This window comes from Notothenia coriiceps, unplaced genomic scaffold, assembly GCF_000735185.1.
Source record: "Notothenia coriiceps isolate Sejong01 unplaced genomic scaffold, NC01 NC01_scaffold00004875, whole genome shotgun sequence".
NCBI classification, from domain to species: Eukaryota; Metazoa; Chordata; class Actinopteri; order Perciformes; family Nototheniidae; genus Notothenia; species Notothenia coriiceps.
This window is the reverse complement of record NW_011337576.1, coordinates 205394-223801: the sequence shown is the minus strand read 5'-3', so window position 1 is coordinate 223801 and position 18408 is coordinate 205394. Positions and strand designations below refer to the sequence as shown.

The 18408-nt window shown below is 40.3% G+C and overlaps 2 protein-coding genes across 2 annotated transcripts; one reads left to right on the top strand and one right to left on the bottom strand.

Moving 5' to 3' along the window:
- The first annotated feature begins 4430 nt into the window (after positions 1-4430).
- On the top strand, positions 4431-13139 carry LOC104942651 (small conductance calcium-activated potassium channel protein 1-like). The gene is made up of 9 exons (XM_010767900.1): positions 4431-5279; positions 5705-5800; positions 7007-7306; positions 8397-8518; positions 10321-10462; positions 10541-10651; positions 11181-11308; positions 12690-12759; positions 12906-13139. Exons 1-9 carry the CDS (start codon positions 4431-4433, stop codon positions 13137-13139), a joined length of 2052 nt encoding a protein of 683 aa, XP_010766202.1.
- An 849-nt stretch (positions 13140-13988) lies between these two features.
- On the bottom strand, positions 13989-16508 carry LOC104942645 (40S ribosomal protein S27). The gene is made up of 4 exons (XM_010767896.1): positions 16403-16508; positions 15676-15784; positions 15452-15562; positions 13989-14215 (listed from the first exon to the last, which is right to left on the bottom strand). Exons 1-4 carry the CDS (start codon positions 16406-16408, stop codon positions 14187-14189), a joined length of 255 nt encoding a protein of 84 aa, XP_010766198.1. The 5' UTR covers positions 16409-16508; the 3' UTR covers positions 13989-14186.
- Positions 16509-18408: the final 1900 nt, after the last annotated feature.

Below are 18408 nucleotides of genomic sequence, written 5' to 3'. Positions count from 1 at the left end.
CGGGAATGTGCATAGTTAAACTCTACTTCTCATTTGTCCTCACGAAATGCTGATGCAAGGACAGAGGCAGCGAGAAACCAAAGATTGGGAGAGAGGGAGGAGAGGGAGGAAGGCGGGGGCGGGGGCAAGAGAGGAGGAAGAAAGAGTTTGACTGTATAATAGATGACCCTATTACTTCTTCTGCCCTTCAGAATTACCCCTCTCCAAGGAAGCCTGTCACACATCCAGAGCGCTCCCGAGCCTCAGATTCATGCTCGGCTGCACACACAGGATGGAGAGTGGCCCTCTGAGGCGAAGAGAAGGATGGCTAAGTCACCGGTTGAAACCACGAAAGGCTGCATCAAGTGTGGAGCGAGGACGTACAATGTGTCACGAGAAGAGATCCTGTTACTGCTGCATCCCGGATATACTGCTGCCTAAATGTGTGCAAAATGGACTTTGAGTTCATCTCATGAAAAAAATCCCCAACGCTGTTATGCGCCAAGCACTACTGTGACACTGTGCCAACGCCAAAATTCATTAGGCTTCATAAAAAAACCAGATTGGATGCACTAAGGTGTGGGTGACATCTGGTGGTTTGTTTCCCAACTGCATGCTGGGTGGAGCTCAGCAAAGCTGGCAGGAGGAGTTAGGTGATGGTGTTAAGTAACGAGGAATAGACAGGGCTGAATAAAACAACAAAAAGATGCCAACACTGTAAAGACACTAATTAGGACACAATACTAATTATAATTACAGATGAATTAAAACACTGAGCAAGGTGTGGATTAAAGCCATTTCAATGAAGATAAAGAGGGAGAGAGTGAGGATTGAAAACACAATGTGAGACCCCACTCTGCATATTTGCTGTCCTTTTAATTTATTTTTGCTGATTGTGATTCTAATTGCACGGCAGTGGAGACGGCCATCTCCCTGACCCGGCATGAGCTCATCCCTCTCTGTGCTAAATGCTGAATGCCGTCCCTGACAATGCAGCCATCAGGGCTGCTGTGCTGTGTGTTTTTAATTACTCTGCTGATTGGATTAGGCCCTCTCCTGCGCTGACACGTCCCCTCCACCTAATAGGGTGCTATCGACAGAACCTGCACATACATTCACTGGCCTGTGACATCTGATTTGTGTGGCCTTTTTTGTCTTAAAGGGAGTTGAGTTGATTAACTTCTCCTAATGGACAATTATGTTCTGCTTCTGCAAGTCCTGACACCAAAAGGAGGCTGAAACGTTTACCTTAACTCCATTTTGAATTGCAAATCATGATCTATGTTCTTGGAGATACCAACTCCACTGTGACGTTTGGTCCGAAATGTTGGTGATTTATGCTAGTAGAGACTAAGCCTCAAGACGTTAGCTCTCATAACGACATATGTCTAACAAATGATTATCATTTTATTTGTATATAGTTTGTATGCTGATTCCACTTTCTCTTTTTGAGCATTTCAAAGCTTATCTAAATGATGAGAATAATTTGATATGTGGAACAGGCTTGGCAGACCACTGTAGCGTAGCACCAATTCTCTTAGCTAACTCTTGGCAAATATGCCTATTTCCCAAAACGTCATACTATTCCATCAACCCTAATCGTCACTTTTGACCTTTAAAACACAAACCTTATAACTGCTGTTTACATAATGGGACTTATCTTTTGACCAATGTTTCCGAACAGGTCAGACTGAAGCAATTAATATCCTGACCAGGAGATGAAACTGGCGTGCTCTAAAGATTCAGGGCACGAATCAGATGTGCCATTTACCAGCCAGAGCAATTAGTGGACTCAAAATATCCCAGTTTATTTTCACTTTCTTAGCAGCCAAAGGATGATTTGCAATAGGAGGGACTAATTGAAAACCTGCTGGCTACCGGCCACAGAAGCAAGAGGAATTGACATACTTAGCTACCAGCTACAGCGGCCAGGATTTACAAGCCCTTGGCTGGAGACTTGAATTAATGTGAAGGCTTGCAGATGTGCATATATCCTCTCAGCGTCTGGTTATTAAAAGGACAACTTAATTTAAGAATGTCCGTAGACTTTATCACCACAGCAGAGTGAGTGTGAATTCAGCAGACTAAACAGTCATATTTTAGGATCTAGTTATCTGCAAGGATGTGAGATATGGTCTCTGTTTACCAAATGCCATCCGCAAGGGTTTGTTGTGTTGACAGTCATGCACTGAGGCACCGACAGCTGGGAGCTCACTGCCTGCAGAATATCAAAACAACATTGAAAATGCAAGAAGCGATGAGCAGGTCCCAAAACATCCATTCACATTGGGGGTGCTGGTGGGACGACGGATGGTGCTGCAGTGCATTGCGTATCAAATGACCCGCCAATTAAATGTATTGTATCAATGGGGCAATCAAATGACCCGTTTTGATCGTCCATTCAAATGTCTTGATAAAATGGGTCAATCAAATGTCTCTAACCTATGAACCAATAATACAATCACTGCATACACTTCTGTAGTACTTAGTTAAATACAAACAAACAAGACTGATAGATTAAATAGATGTATTACTTGATAAATAAGACCAAAGCTGTTTTCAATATTGCTGAAAATGGCCACAACAACATGGCAGGGTGTTCCAGGAAATATAAATATTTGTTTAATTTTCATCATTAAGGTTTGAACATGACAATATTTGAAGTTGATTGGACAAAATCTGTAGGAGAAAATTCTAGATATCTGAATTCCAGATGGTTTACGGCACTCCTCCGTATAACATACATAAACCCACCAGCTTTCATTACCAAGTTTAATTTCATTTGAAAGCAACTTTAGGCCCACAAAAATATGATTCATTGGAGAGATAGGAAACAGAATAACAATCGTTCCTTCACATTTTAATACCATCCTCCAGACATTGTTTGTGCGAGGAATCTAAAAATCCAGACAGCAGCATCTGGCTAAAGCAGAAAGATTGTGTTTTACATCTGCAGGGAAGGCAGACTGTCTGCTAACAAACATTTTCTTGCTCTCCCACCTCTGCTGTCACATCCCCCCCACCACCCTCCTTCAGCCTCGATCCATCTTTAAATACATGTTGTCTTCAGATTAAATAATGCCTTGCTTCATCCTGCTACTATCCGGATGCACTCCGCCCACCCCTTTGCTCCTTAGGTCTTACCGTTTAGAGGGAGCTCTATTATCTGCAGACCCATCTGTCACAAGGATTTATATAAATAAATGATGCTGAATGTCATTGTTATGACTTTAATACTCCAGCCTGCTCTGTACATATTGTTCGCTTAAGGGGTGACATATTTGATATTTCATAAGCTCATAAGTATCAGATCTATGTCAGACTTGATTAAACTGCAATAATAATCTGCTGATTTTTTTTTTTTAAAAAGATTATATTTATTTAAAATAAAACACACAGAAAAGTCTATAACAACCCCATGCAATCCTCCCACAATAACAATTGAGGCAATTATTGAAATAACAAATGAAAAGTGATTTAATGGCTTTTCTTTAAGACTGTGAGAGCAGATTTCTGACACCGACCCGGGGCACCCATTTATAAGCTGATTTCAACACCCACACACATAGGGAGGAGGAAATCTTCCAATCCCGCAAAAATAAACGGACAGATGACGTTTCTTTGCCTTTGCTGCAACATCTGCAACTCAGAGTCTTTGCTGTCAGTAAGCCCCACCAGCTTAAGGGTAGATTCCCTGATGGTGGACAAACGTACACAGGCAAGCAAGGGAATAAATGCTTCAAAATGTAATGGATATCCATGGGTATTTACCTACTATGTGGTCATATGCAGGAGGAATTTGTAACCTCAGCTTGGATCTCTGGGAGGGGCTCCGTGATGCTGAAGCTGCTAATGGATTGCTGGAAAGTTCATACATTCAGGGCGGGGACATTTGGAATACCGATATCTGATCCCGCCGGAGCGCCTTGGTGTTGAAGCTCGATTTGTTTTCATTTTTCAACTTTACATTTTGAACATCCTTTAGAGGTGGTGTTTTTGAGTTCAACTGGATTTTACACGTAGGATCCCTTTGTGACTCAGACAGATGTGACCTACAGAACCGTAAGAAGATTTAATACTCAAATACTTTCCAGAAAAACCAGTTTTGCAGACTGGAAAACCTGACTAGAAAAGGTAGGAATAAAAAAAAGTATTATAACATTTTTGAGCAATCTCTCCAATACATGTTGTGTCTAGAACTCTATTGATCTGTGTTTTGAAACAAATATTTATAAATAATTCATTGACAAATACAAAATAATACAATTAAGAATATATATTATCATGAGCCATTATGGTTTGGCATACTACGACAAAGCTGCTAATGAGTGAAAAATGTGAGTAGCTGTAGTTTTCCTTCCACCTGCTGTTTAAAATGTTAAACCTCTCTACCTACTTTGTTCAAACTCTTCAAAAGATTTGGTGAATCGTCACCTCTAGGCCCTCTCACCATGGAGCACTCCCCCTCTATGAACCTGTCAGCGGTGGATGGACAGGACATGGAGGACCAGCGGCCCCTCCTCCCCAACAGGGTGCTCCCCCCCCCTCAGGCCTGCTCTCCTCAGTGTGGGATACACCACACAGTCCAACTGTCAGCTGATCACACCGTGTGGCTGGACAGAACCCAGGCCATGGCCACCACTCCGTTGTACAACGGCCGTCTTTATGTGACCTCTTCACCTCGCGCCAACAAGAAGGGACAGAAAGGCAAAGAGAAGAAATATCAGAAAAAGTCAACAGGAACTAAACAGACCCCAGCTCACAAGGAGTGTAATAATCAGTGCAAAGCCAACAACTCAGAAGCTCAGAGACTCCTGGAGAAAGTCACCTCTTTCTCCGACGTCCCATGTTCATTACCCCTTCAGAGCCCCCGCAGACCACACTTAGACGTTCAGGATGTTGAGAGCAGAGGGCGTCGCTCCTCGGGCAGCGTTTCCTTGGAGATGCACGACCGCCAGACTCTCCCAGAGATCATCATCACCAGCAAAGATGACGACTTTGAACTGCAAAATGAGACGTTCCAGCTTGGCCAGGAGCCAACTGAGGGCAGAGGCCTTCTGCCAGGAGCAGAGGGTCCCGCTCCGGACCCCGAAACCAATTCCCAGACCAGCCCAAAGCACAAGGAGGAGAGCAAAGACGACTCGTACTGGAAGACCCACAACATCGGCTGGCGGCTGGTGCACCGGAGGGCTCTGTTCCTGAGGAGGCAGCGGCTGAACGACTGCGCGCTGGCAGTGGGGCTGTTCGGGATGTTGCTCATGGTGATGGAGACAGAGCTCTCCTGGAGCGTCTACAGCAAGGTCAGGAAAATAGGAAATCCTCACTAAGACCCTGAGACAAAAAAGGTCGACAAAAGTCAAAAATAAATCAAATATCACACTGCACAAGTGTAGTCAACATCTCTTCTGAAAACAGATCAGTTTAATCAAAGCCTCTGTATAAGAAAAAAAGAAAAACCTCCAGATTTAGTTTTGTTTTTTATCACAATTCTGACTCTGAGTATGAGAATTGATCTCTTAACAACTGCAGGAAAATGCAAACTGTGCCATAAGATCATGTTCATTAAATCATGCAAGTGGATAATCTAAATGTATGTTAGATTAAAAGGTTACAGAGGATCAGTGAGGCCATTTCATAGATTGAGCTTTGTAAAGACAGCTTGACAATGATGTCATGAGTGGTGTGTGTGTGTGTGTGTGTGTGTGTGTGTGTATGTCTTTCACAGAGCTCCATCTACTCGCTCTCACTTAAGTCCATCATCAGTTTGTCTACGATCATCCTGCTGGGCCTCATCATAGCGTATCACTGCTGTGAGATACAGGTAACTTGTTGATTCTTCATTTTGCATCAGGTTTTTTTTCTTCAAACTTTCTCACATTTAAAGGTGGGGTATGTAATTTTGAAGAAACCAGCTCGAGTGCGCTAGAATTTGAAAGTACACAACCGCAAAAAATCTGACCCTTCCTAAGTTCAGACTTCCTTACAGAGCCCCTCCTCCAACGAACGTGCACATCACCAATGAGGGCACGAGATGAGTTTGTGCACAGATGCAAGGGTGACAGGCAGGTAGGCCATCCAGTTATTTTAGCCAGGCTAGCTCAAATGATTGGTCGTGCTTTTTACAGCGCTACGGCTTCCACAGATGACATTTTTTTTAATGTAATTATTGTCAAAGCATTTAATTCATTGCTATCGGGATGTTAAGAGGATTCCATGGAATATAACAAAAAGTGTTTCTGAAATAAATTACATACCCCACCTTTAAATGATTATTTAAAACTGTGGCACAATGCTCCTACAGATTGTTCTTCTTAGATAGTCATTTCTCGCTGTACTAAAACCGGTCAAATTGAAAGGAACTAAAGTTTCCCAACCTTTAAGTCTGGTGGCCTTATAACATCTTTTAATAATCCACCTATGCCCTCAATCACAGCAAACCAGGGAGATATTTCTCATACTCACGCTGTGCCATCTGAATGACTTGAAGTATGCTATATTTTACAAAGAGAAAGCAAAAATTACCATTATGAGTTAGAAACGTTTTGTAACTCAAAATGGTGAAGTTTTAAAAGAGCAGAATAACCTTAAGTGACATTCATCTAAATAGATTTTATTTCAACATGCAGTTCCCTCTTGAACTCTGCATTGATATAATTTCTACATATGCACTTCCTGTGACGAGTCCCCAGAATAAGATGTGTAAAATCAGTGAAGTTCCTGTGTAATTGTTGTAGGGGCAAAAAAAAGGTCTTCCATAGAATATTGGTTTGTCACATACAGATGGAAAACCTAAGCCTGTTGCACTAAATGTGTGATAAAAAAAAGAGCTTGTCAATATGAAACAAAAAAAAGACGCACAGGCACAATTTAAAAACAAATCTGCTTCCACTGTTTCTAATCCCCCAGCTGTTCACCTGTGACCCCACTATCTAGGTCACAAGGCATACATCAAGATTGACTACAGCCGTCTCTTTTGTCCAGTTTAATCTTGGGTCACTTTAATTGACTCTTCCCACCTCTCCGGTAGCTCTATGTTCACGACATTGGTGCAGCAGATTGGTGGATTGCCCTGACGACTGACCGTGTGGCTCTGGTAGCCCTGGAGCTGTCGGTGGTGGTCATTCATCCCTATCCGGTGGGGCTGATGGCGTACTTCCAGCAGACCTTCCAGCACACCCCCGCCCGCCTGTCGCTGTCGGAGACGGAGCTGGAGATCATCCTGGCTCTGCCCATGTTCCTCAGGCTCTACCTGCTGGGCCGCGCCATGATGCTGCACAGCCGCCTCTTCACTGACACCGCATCCCGCAGCATTGGAGCGCTCAATAAGGTGAGAGGTCGCCCCGCAGGATCTGGATTCAGCTGAGTATTGTACTTTAAAGGTCACCTATTATGCAAAATCCACTTTTTCATGTCATTTATACATAAACATGTGTCTCCCTCTGTTTAAAGAGATTCTGAAAGTTTCAGGAAAAAAGATTTGCTCATTTTTGTCCTGATCCATTTCTATAAAAGCCTGTCTGAAATGATCAGGTTTTGGTCACTTTATGATGTCATAACGATGTGTTGTCTTGTGTAACCATTAGCCAATCACCAACCAAGGTAACACCCCACCTTATCACCTGCATCTCCTCCTAGAGCACCATTGTGTTCTTTTTAACCAAATATCTCTCAGAGGGGCGTGGGGAGGGGCTCCTTATTTTCATCTAAAGTAACAGACAGAGAATCAGCACTTTTGAAACAGGGCTGAAACAGAGGGGTTTATGGGATGCTACAATGATCTGTTTGGTATTTCGAGCCAAGCACTTCAGAGACATGTTTTGAATATATCTGAGACCTATAATATATTGATGAAAAACAGTATAATAGGGGACCTTTAAAATCAACGTTCTCATGATTGTACAAACTGGTAAACTAAGGTATTTGATACATGGCATGTTAAAGTTTATATTTTGGACAGTGCTTACGGCTGGGCTTCCTCTTTGAACATCTCATCTGCTGCAAATCTGTTTATGTCTTATGTCCAGGTGGGCCGAGGGTTCTGTAGAGGTGTGCCAATTGAGGTGTGGCTATCACAGTTTCGCTCCCATGAATCCCAGTGGTTCCACATGCTGGTTTATGTCCCTCACTGGCTCTCCTTTGCTTGTCTGCTCTCTTTTCCACAGTTGATTATATGCACCCAGCTAATCCCTTCCCCTATAAATGCTATTTAAGAGTGATGAAAATGACCTCTGTCTCCTCACCACACTGCCAAACCTACCATCCATGTATCAAGCCAGATTGAGAACAAGTGTTCTTATCCCTCATCTCCTCTGTATTATATAATCACAATCTGACAGGTGCTATCCTAAATAGTCTGGCTAAGTAGGCCCCTCTTTTCAAAATTTGTGACGCAAATGCATCCCGTCTGTGATCTTTAGATCCACTTCAACACCCGGTTTGTGGGGAAAACACTGATGACAACCTACCCCGGGACGGTGCTGATGATATTCAGCGTGTCTCTGTGGATCGTGGCAGCGTGGGGCTTACATGTCTGTGAGAGGTGGGTGATGATATATATATGCTGAGTCTGTCTGTAGGTGCTGAAGGCCTTCATATTTCATTACCATCAAATATAAGCAGATATAGCACACACAGTATTACTTAAATGTTTGTACTGCAGCCAACAAATCAACGTTTCACTCTGCTGTATTTATGTTTACTGGCTGGATGACACGGACAAGATCAAATATCTCCTGATGTTGTTCTTTTTTTCATAATATAACGTTTTTTTCCAAAAATGTAAAACAAAGGGAAGAAAACTGACAATAATATAGGAAAAAACTTTTTTTGGTTGCAGTAATGTGGTGCGCATTAGCACATAGCAACAATCAAGGAATTAATAAAATGTATATCCACTTAAAGTCACCTATTATGCAAAATCCACATTTTCATGTCTTTTATACATAAATATGTGTCTTTCTCTCTTTTAAGGGATTTCGGAAAGTTTCAGGAAAATAGATCCATTTACAGTATATAAAAACCTTTCTGAAAATGAGCTGATCAGATTTTGGCCACTTTGTGATATCACAATGTTTTTTGTGGTTGTGCAACCTAGCCAATAACCAACCAAGGTAAAAGCTCACCCTATCACCTGAATCTCCTCCTTGAGCACCCTGTGACTACCCGATTTGCATGTCTGCCCGATTTGCACTGCGCAAGCACGAATTGGTCTGCCATATTTGACAGCTGTACGGCAATCCAAACATGACATTTGACGTCCGTACTGATCTAATAACAGAGTTTTGTTCTTGAATCAACTGTTTTTATGAAAAGTAATTTCCCTTTGCCAGGAATCTCAACAGAAAAAGTTTGTCCAGACTAATACATGTCTAATGTTAAATAAATGAAAACAATTCACAGTTAAGAATTAGATATTAATAATTGAATGCCATAAATGATTGCATACATTTACAGTTTCTTATTTTTCAAGTGTGAAGGCTGTCAAACAGAAGTTAAATCCATTTCTCACTTATTCTAAGAATGTACTTAACCCACTAAAAGGATTTATTCTCAAATAATCGGGAAATTACGTTGTATAAACAATAACTCATCTCTCTCGTTCAGATTAATGCGGTTGGTTCTTTTTTTTCTTTGCGAAACGTCGCTTTGTCAAATATCCTGTTTGGATTGCCGTACGTAGCTGTCCAATATGGCAGACCAGCTCGCGCTTGCGCAGTGCAAATCGGGCAGACATGCAAATCGGGTAGTCACACACCATTGTGTTTTTTAAACAAAACATGGCAGAGGGGCGTGGCCAGCAGCAGCTCACTAGTATTTAAAGTAACAGACACAGAATCAGCACTTTTGAAACAGAGCTGAAACCGAGGGGTTTATGGGATGCTACAATGCATGATCTGTTTGGTATTTCGAGCAAAACTCTTCAGAGACATGTATTGTTTATATCTGAGAACTATAATATATTGTTTGAAAAGAGCATAATAGGGGACCTTTAAGCTTTCTCAGAATTGTTCTATAATAGATAATTGTTAATAAAACACAATGTTGTTGATGTTTAATCATCACAGCATCTTTTCACATGCAAAAATTCTCATCATATGTTCCTTCTTACATTATCAGCTTCTTTCCAACATAATCAACCAGAAATATCACCTGATGTTGAATGGATAATAAATATTAGTTTTTGTATCTGTTGTGAGGCAAACAATCCTCAGTGATGTAAAGGTGGAGCAGTCATTAATTATTCAGCGACAGCAGTCAGATAATCAGCATCAGAAAATGACTCAATTAAGCCATGGAAGATTTTATAATGTTAATGATATAATATTCTTGTTATTCCTAAAGACACCACAACTACAGGGACCTGAGCAGCAACTACATGGAGGCTCTGTGGATGGTCTCCGTCACCTTCTTGTCCATCGGTTATGGAGACGTGGTGCCTCACACATACTGCGGTCGCAGCATCTGCCTCCTCACTGGGATCATGGTGAGCGGACAGTTTCTCCTATAATAAGTGAAAGGCAGATTCTGACACATCATTATATTAAATGTGTGATGCTCACAGGGAGCGGGCTGCACGGTGCTGGTGGTGGCTGTGGTCGCCAGGAAGCTGGAGCTGACCAGAGCGGAGAAACATGTCCACAACTTCATGATGGACTCCCACATCTCCAAGAGGGTAAATAGTGCAGCTTTGTTTTACTGTCATGTTAATTGAATAATCCCACTAGTGAGTGAGATTCTGCAACACACATTTTTGGTGTCTTGTAAAAGTTTAGTTTGCAGTTTTATCTTCGCACACCAGATAGCACATTTAAACTTATTTTACAACATTCAGAACTTTGTGTGCACTGTTAACAATATTCTATTTATTTCCCTTTTATTGACACCCAAATATCCCTTGAGCAAGTAAAAATCTGTGAGCGGTGTGAAATAAGTTTAATTTGCTTCAGTATGAATCAATACAAATTGTTTACAGCATGGAAATTATTACAAAACGCCTAAAACCATGGTGGAAATCTAGAATAATAACCTCTCCCAACAGGCAGATTTATGTTTTACTTGCGAGGTGAACAGGTTTGAATGTGCATCTGATTTAAAGACGTTATGTTGGTGTTGTTTAGCATATGCAGTAAATAACAGCACTTTCAGGTCCTGTGCATTAACATAAAATAACTCCTGAGTAATTTTCTACATCCTTTCACAAGATAAAAATTGCCGCAGCAAATGTGCTGAGAGAGACTTGGCTTATCTACAAACACACTAAGCTGTCAAGAGAAAGAGACCAGTCCAGAGTCCGCATGCACCAGAGGAAGCTGCTGCTGGCCATCCACCAGTAAGACTCTCTCTGTCTCTGAGACCTGCCTCTGCACTTTATCTCTCACTTGCTATATGTTTGGTAATAATTATAGAAACTTGTATATATTTGTATCAATACATTACATTGGTGCCTTTATTTTATTATGAAATGCCATTAGTTTTATTCTGTTGAACAGAACGTATAAAAGTGCCATAAAAATGTCATAGATAGGTTATGGTATAGTATTTTGTTTGACAAAGTTAATACAAAAAAAGTCACACTTTATTATCCCACTGAGGATTATTAAACAAAGTCATAGTATGTGATAAATATTAGTCATTAATGTAAAAGAAATGAAAAGGTATTTAATAATAATTGTATAGAAAGCCATTGTATAATATTTTCAAAAAGTAAAAGCGTAGTTTTTGTATAATATAAACATAAAATGACACTTCTTCAAAAGTTATACTTAAGTATGCCATAGACATTTCATAGAATAGTAATGGTATAGTATGCCATAAAATTATCATAGAGAAAAGCTAAGGAAAGTATTTTTAAAAAAGCCATTAAAAAACATAGTATACTATACCATAAAGTAACAGTCCATTGAAAAAGTAATAGTTCAAAAAGTGATGTTACAGAAATCTTAGACCTAGTCAATACTGTGCAGATATACAATTAGAATGATCAATCAATAAACTGGTGAAACAAACAGAGTTGTCTTTCTGGTTCTTTATTCGAGGCGCCTCGAAGGCACAAGTCTCACAGAGTACAGGGTAGTCTGCAGGAGTGTGCGCAATAGTCACAGAATAGCAAAGCTTATATACAAGATAGGGCGGGCAGACAGAGTTTTTGTGTAGCACGGCGGAACGCCTCAGAAATCTGCTTTCACACGGATGTCTCATATTTTTATTAGACACCTGTGTCCTTGAGCTGTAGAAAGTGTAATGGTTATCAGAATATGGAAGTTCAAACTTTGTGTGAAGAGGAGTAGTTTCAACATAGTCTGCCAAATCAGCTCTGTGGCCTTGAAGCGCTTAAGAATAATAACCCTCATTAGAGTATGCAGAGAAAACAGATATCAGGAAATGGTACAGTAGTGTTCGACAATGCTTTTAGAAGCATTTGGTTTTAGCATATAAGGTAACATAAGAAATTGCCACTACAGTGATTAATTACATGTGATTGCATATGTTTTTCTAATATCCGAGTTGACGATTATTCAGAAATCAATTTACTCATACTCGTTTTACTGATTTTTCACATTTGAGCAATATTTCTAAGCTATTTCTAATGTTATGATTAGCTGGATATGATGCTAGTAAAAAACTCTTTGGAGTAAGATAATTTTATTATAAAATAAGTATTGTTTAACTGTCCTCTTATTACACCTAAATCTGAATATGCGTGTGTCCAGGCTGCGGCGAGTGAAGGTAGAGAAGAGGATTCTTGCAGATCAGGGAAACACACTTGTGGATCTGAGCAAGGTGAGAGTGAGAGGTGAACGTATCGTCTTCTATCCCAACCTGGACAAACTTTTTCAAAGTAGCATCTATTATTCGCCTGATGCCTTTTCTTTCTCTTCTCTACATGAACCTAAATGAAACCAATGCGGACATCTACCCCGATGCAGATGCAAACAGTGATGTATGACATGCTGGAGGAGGTGCAGGGCTGCAGGGCGGAGCTGGACACACACATCCACGGCCTGGAGAAGAACGTGGAGGAGCTGAGGGAGGGCTTCAGGAGCCTGATGCCGCTCCTGTCCAGGACCCTGTCAACGCAGAACTCCTCCATCCGCCACCTGCTCAGGGAGAGGGAGGTGAAGGCGGAGACTGATACTGCTGGGGCGAGCGAAGAGAGCTAGAGGCTGGGGATGAGGAGGAAGAAAGAAGCTCCTGGAGGAGTTATTGGCCCACAGCTAACATGATCATGTTGGGACATTTTTCTTACATGGTGTCAAATATGTGAATAACAAAGTTGAGTTTGTACAGAAGTATGTACAATTGTAGTTAAATAAGTAGCACCGTTTCTGTAGCAGTAAAACCATTTGGTTGGACATTGACAGACAATCACTCCAGATCAAGCTGCATTTTACCAAGTGGTCGGTTGTCAGAGGACGGCTTGCTGACACCCTCGCAATTTATCAAAGGGCTTCACTTAGGGACCATAACAAATGTGTTTGAATGACAACAAAAAAACCTTCAACTAAAGGCAACCAGAAGGGGTAAAATACTGATTCATTTCCAGATTTAGGACCATTTCTGCACCACCCCTTTACCTCCTTGTTCATATTTTAATATGAAAAATATTAAATATATAATAAACGTGTCTGTTTTTTAAGGACTAAACCTTGTGTATTGATTTTAATAGTTCTTCTTTCCGATAGCATCCATGCAATGTGACCCACGACTCCAAATCAATGCAACATTAGTTGACAGAGTACACTCCTCACACAACACAACACCCGAGTGCTTGGAAGTCATTTGAAAAAAAGAAAAGAACAGAAAATGTTAAATAAAAAAAACTGGAATAATGTCAATACAAAAAAAAGTGAAATTCTAAAAAAGGATGTGTCCTAGTTGTCAGTGTAGTAATGCAACTGTGCATTGACCTGGTGCCACTGCAATGACATGGAGGCCATTTAAGAGAAACAACTATTTTCCATAAAGAAACTGCTGACTTTGCACAAACAATTCATAAACCATAGAAACCATTCATTTAGCCAAAACAATATTTTATTAAGAGAGACAGGGTTGGAGAGTGGAGTTACAGCAAAAACCGATCGTTCGACATGAACAGTGGAAATCCCCAGCTGTCCAGTCTGTCTCCAGGTCTGGTTTAGATCAGATCGTTGAGTGGCGCTGATATCAACCGGTCCATCCCCTCCTCTCCCCTTCAGCTCAGAGAGCAGCTAGTGCTGCTTCCTCCTGAATGAGCACCCTGCGAGAGGAGACAAAGAGGGTGAGACAAAAGAGAAACTGTACAGAACAGGAATAACAGAGTCATCGTTTTCACATCATGTGACTGATAAGGTTGTCCCCACTCCCCAGTGAGGAGCGACACTGGCTGATGCTACACCAGCTCAAAGAGGAAGCTTTGACAGCAGGACTGTCATCAAATTAACCCGCCAAACATTTTGAAACTTATCTGTTTAGATTTATCTTTATACCTCGATGTAGACTGCAATTAGTCCATTGATGGAAACAAAGATTCACAGCCATTTTGATAACCGAATAATTGTCATGAATGAAGGAAAAAAAAGCTGTTTCCAGTTTCAAAGAGATTTCCTGCTTTTAATAATCTGATCATATTGTTGGCTTTTTAATTATTAAAACATTTGAGTCATCTTTGTTATACATTACAGACTTAAAGCTTAATTGAAAAATATCTGTTAGCCCAACACTGCAGTAGCTAATAGGTCGCTATGTGTTCTCAGCCTTCGAAAGGAGGGAGCCAGTGGTCTAGCTCAGCCCTTCTGCAAACCGAGGTTGATCTGGCACTGGAATGAGATTGGAAGACCACGGTAAGGGAAGTCCAGTCACTTGGCAGTGCATCAAAGAAGCTTCAAAATGTGTCCAATAAAAGCACAATTCAGATCAATATCCCCTATTCAGGACCTGAAGAGCCAGCCAAATATCAACCTCAAAACTGTTAGAAATGTTGCCACTCATACAGCTGAGATTTATAAATCGATTCAAAAAGTGACAAGTTATAGCAATTTCCATCATGAGCAACAAGCAATAAACACTTGATTGCCAATCCTTCACAGTAGCAGCGTCTGAATCAAATAGTAAATAACTCCTATCACATGATAACATCAATAAATGAATACTGCAGAAGCTGGTGATTATACATTTTGAGTTCCTAGAGGACATATATAGTATTTCAGCAAACTAACAAATGTATGAGACATTGCTCTGCACAAAATTAAACATTTACATCTCCTTGAAAACACTGATATTTTTGTAATTAACGCCCGAAAATGGGAAGCCAAATTGCTTTAATTGACTTAAGGGCAGAATAAATCCACAAGAGCATTCCTATTCTGGAGGACTTTGATTTCATATATGCTGCAATCTTGGATGTTATCCTACAACTGTAAAAGGCTGCATTTAATAATGTTACATTCAGCAGGTAAATATTATTGTGTAGGATGTTAATATTGCAAGTACTGACCCTCTGTGAGACGGGCTTTGCCTCCAGTGGGCTGACACAGGACTGTGGAGCAACCAACACACAGCACGACTGTCTGAGCGTGGCTGAACACAGTCGTGATCTTGTAGCAACCTGGAAGAAAACAGACAGGTATTTTACTTCAAAACAAAGGCATGTTGATACATATTGACAATGCAGAAGTGGTGCAAGTCTGCTGAGGTGAATCTGCATGGAGAAAACTGTACCTGGACATTTCACATCCATGAAGTAAGAGTTGGGACTCTGTACAAGACGTTTCTTCTTGTGCGTCCTCTTCTCCTCCTCAGGGGATGGATGCAACAAGTCTTTTGCGAGCTAAATTGATAAGAAAGAGGGGAACATGAACGAAGGTTAATGGTTTGTCAATGTAAATTATTATTGTAGATAAAATATTTGTTCAGCTGAAAAGATAAACACTTTGCATTCAAATATACTCCTTTCCTGAAATAACAGCAGATAACTCTAACATTAGCGGTGTTTTGTGCTGCTAAACAGGCTAAGCTAGTTAGACTGCTCGGCTGGCCTACATTACTTTGATTACTATAGGTTACGTATTCACATACATCGCGGGGTTTTCTCCATAAACGTAGGATCAATGTTACATTTATTAAGTCAACACTCAACAACAAAATGGGAGGATATTGCGGCTGTTAGTGTTAATCTGTCAGGGTTATACGCCCGCTCAGACCCTCCGTATAACTGGCTCCATGTTTGCGATGTGTGCGCAGCCATCTTGTTTCACAATGCGCTCGCAATGCGCTCAAATGTGGATAAGTATTTGAGTAATTCTGGGACCAAAATACAACGAAACCCTCTGGAATCGACACTAGTCGAATCGCTAACTGTTTACGTTAACATTGAGCCGTGTGGTTGCTCTCCAACACTCCATTAAATGGTATAAATGTCATTTTACACCGCCCTGTGGATACTCACTGGCATGTTGGCGAGGAAATAGCCGCTGCCGAAAAGGAGGCATTACCGGAAGCGACGGGTTGATATCGATGGTTCACTTTGAGCAAAAGACGGATGTGACGAAGTTCTGAGCACGAAGCGGCCATATTGGTGAGGTCCAAACTCCAACCTGTTCAATTCATCCATGTGTTCACTCCGTTCTTATAATACATCCATGGTTCACTCCTATTCGTATACTACATTCAATGTAGATATGTATATATTTATCTATACAATGTAGTACATTGTATAGATAAATATATACTTTAGTTGATCGCATTGAAAATAATTATTTAACACTTTATATTTATACATGAAACAATAATTACGAATATAAGAAACACATCTGTGGGAGCACATTTTATTTGTAAAAAAAAAAAAAGTGGGTATAAGAAGTCACAGGTAAATAAGTACAATTTTAAAGTTATTGACTTTATTAGAGTATTTACATTTAAGCCCACTGTATAATTGTGACTTCACTACATTCATAAGTTGTAACTGTGTATTTATACTGCTACTTTTACTTAAGTAAAACATCTGAGTACTTCATCCACCACTGGTGTTAAAGCACTTGTATTAAAACGATTAAAACACACAATAAACATTCAACATGCAACAATGTATTTTTTCTTTGAGGGCCCCCCTGGTGGCAGCGGACAAACATTTTTGTAGGTATCAGATATTTAACTGAATTACCACACTAGGTTCTGGGGGTTTCAACACCTCTTTACAATATACAATATACCAACAAGCCTATGTGTATCTAAAGTTCTGGTTCAATGTATTTATCTGTGCAAGTCATTTAACTATCCCTTCATAGATTAACTCTAATGTAAAATATGGGGGATGGTATTAATAGTTGTATGAAAAATATATATCTCTTCTGTTCAAATTTAGGGCTCTCAGCAGCCTGTAGTAAATGTTCTCTCTTCTCAATTCATGGTCTTATTAGTATGAAATTGCCTGTGTTTTGTCGTTTCTTTACTGTAGCTCAGCCGTGAAACCCCGTAAAAACACAAAAAGCAAGTTTCAAATGGAAAAGACAGTAACTTTGACACCAACACCCTTAAAACACCAGCCACATTTAAAATAAATTGGGGCAGTCTGGGGTAGATAGATCAGCAAGTGTTGTAACGCAGGCTGATAACTGAGAGGTATAAAAGCAATACTTTAATTGAAGTACTTGATACTCCGCTGTTCTCAGTTTTTGTCCTTTGTGTACATTTGAGTGTGAGCAAAACAAAGCAGTATAAACTGGTCTGTAAACAGGGTGTTGATTAGAGTCCTGTGCAAAGCATCTGGATTTTAATGTTCCACAAGATTGCTACTGTTATTACATCCATTTGTTCACCTCACAGCAGAGGACACAGTGTTTTTATTGTTATTTAGCAAATAAAGAGTGTATATAAAGGTATGTTGGATGAGAATGCCCGCTGTTCCTCCTCTTCTGTCTGCTCAGAGCTGTGTTATGTTGTGAGTGTCATCAGTTCTTTTATCTTCACATAACACTCACAATCTGCTGGGAAGCGGTTTCTCTGAAAGACGGATCAGAAATCATTATACAAAATCGCTTCAAAAACACTTTCTATTCCATAGAGCATGGTGGTGGTTGTGTATTAAATGCAAGTCATTGACACACCGAGAGAAAAAGCTAATATGTTGTTGAAAGAATCAAGCACACTATATTATTATTCTTCAATAGAAGGACCATAAAACAAGGCACTCGTTCAGGTACAAAAACAATTGTGTATTTTTGTTGAATTACAACAATTGTGTTGTGAAAATAACAGATCACAGAATTATCATTTACATTACAACACTGATTTCTAAGCATGTTAAACCAACTCAAAGTACACAAATGTAAGTACAGGAGTTATAAATACATATCCTACCTCAAATGCCTTAGATGCACACACACAAACATATACACACACACACACACACACACACACACACACACACACACACACACACACACACACACACAC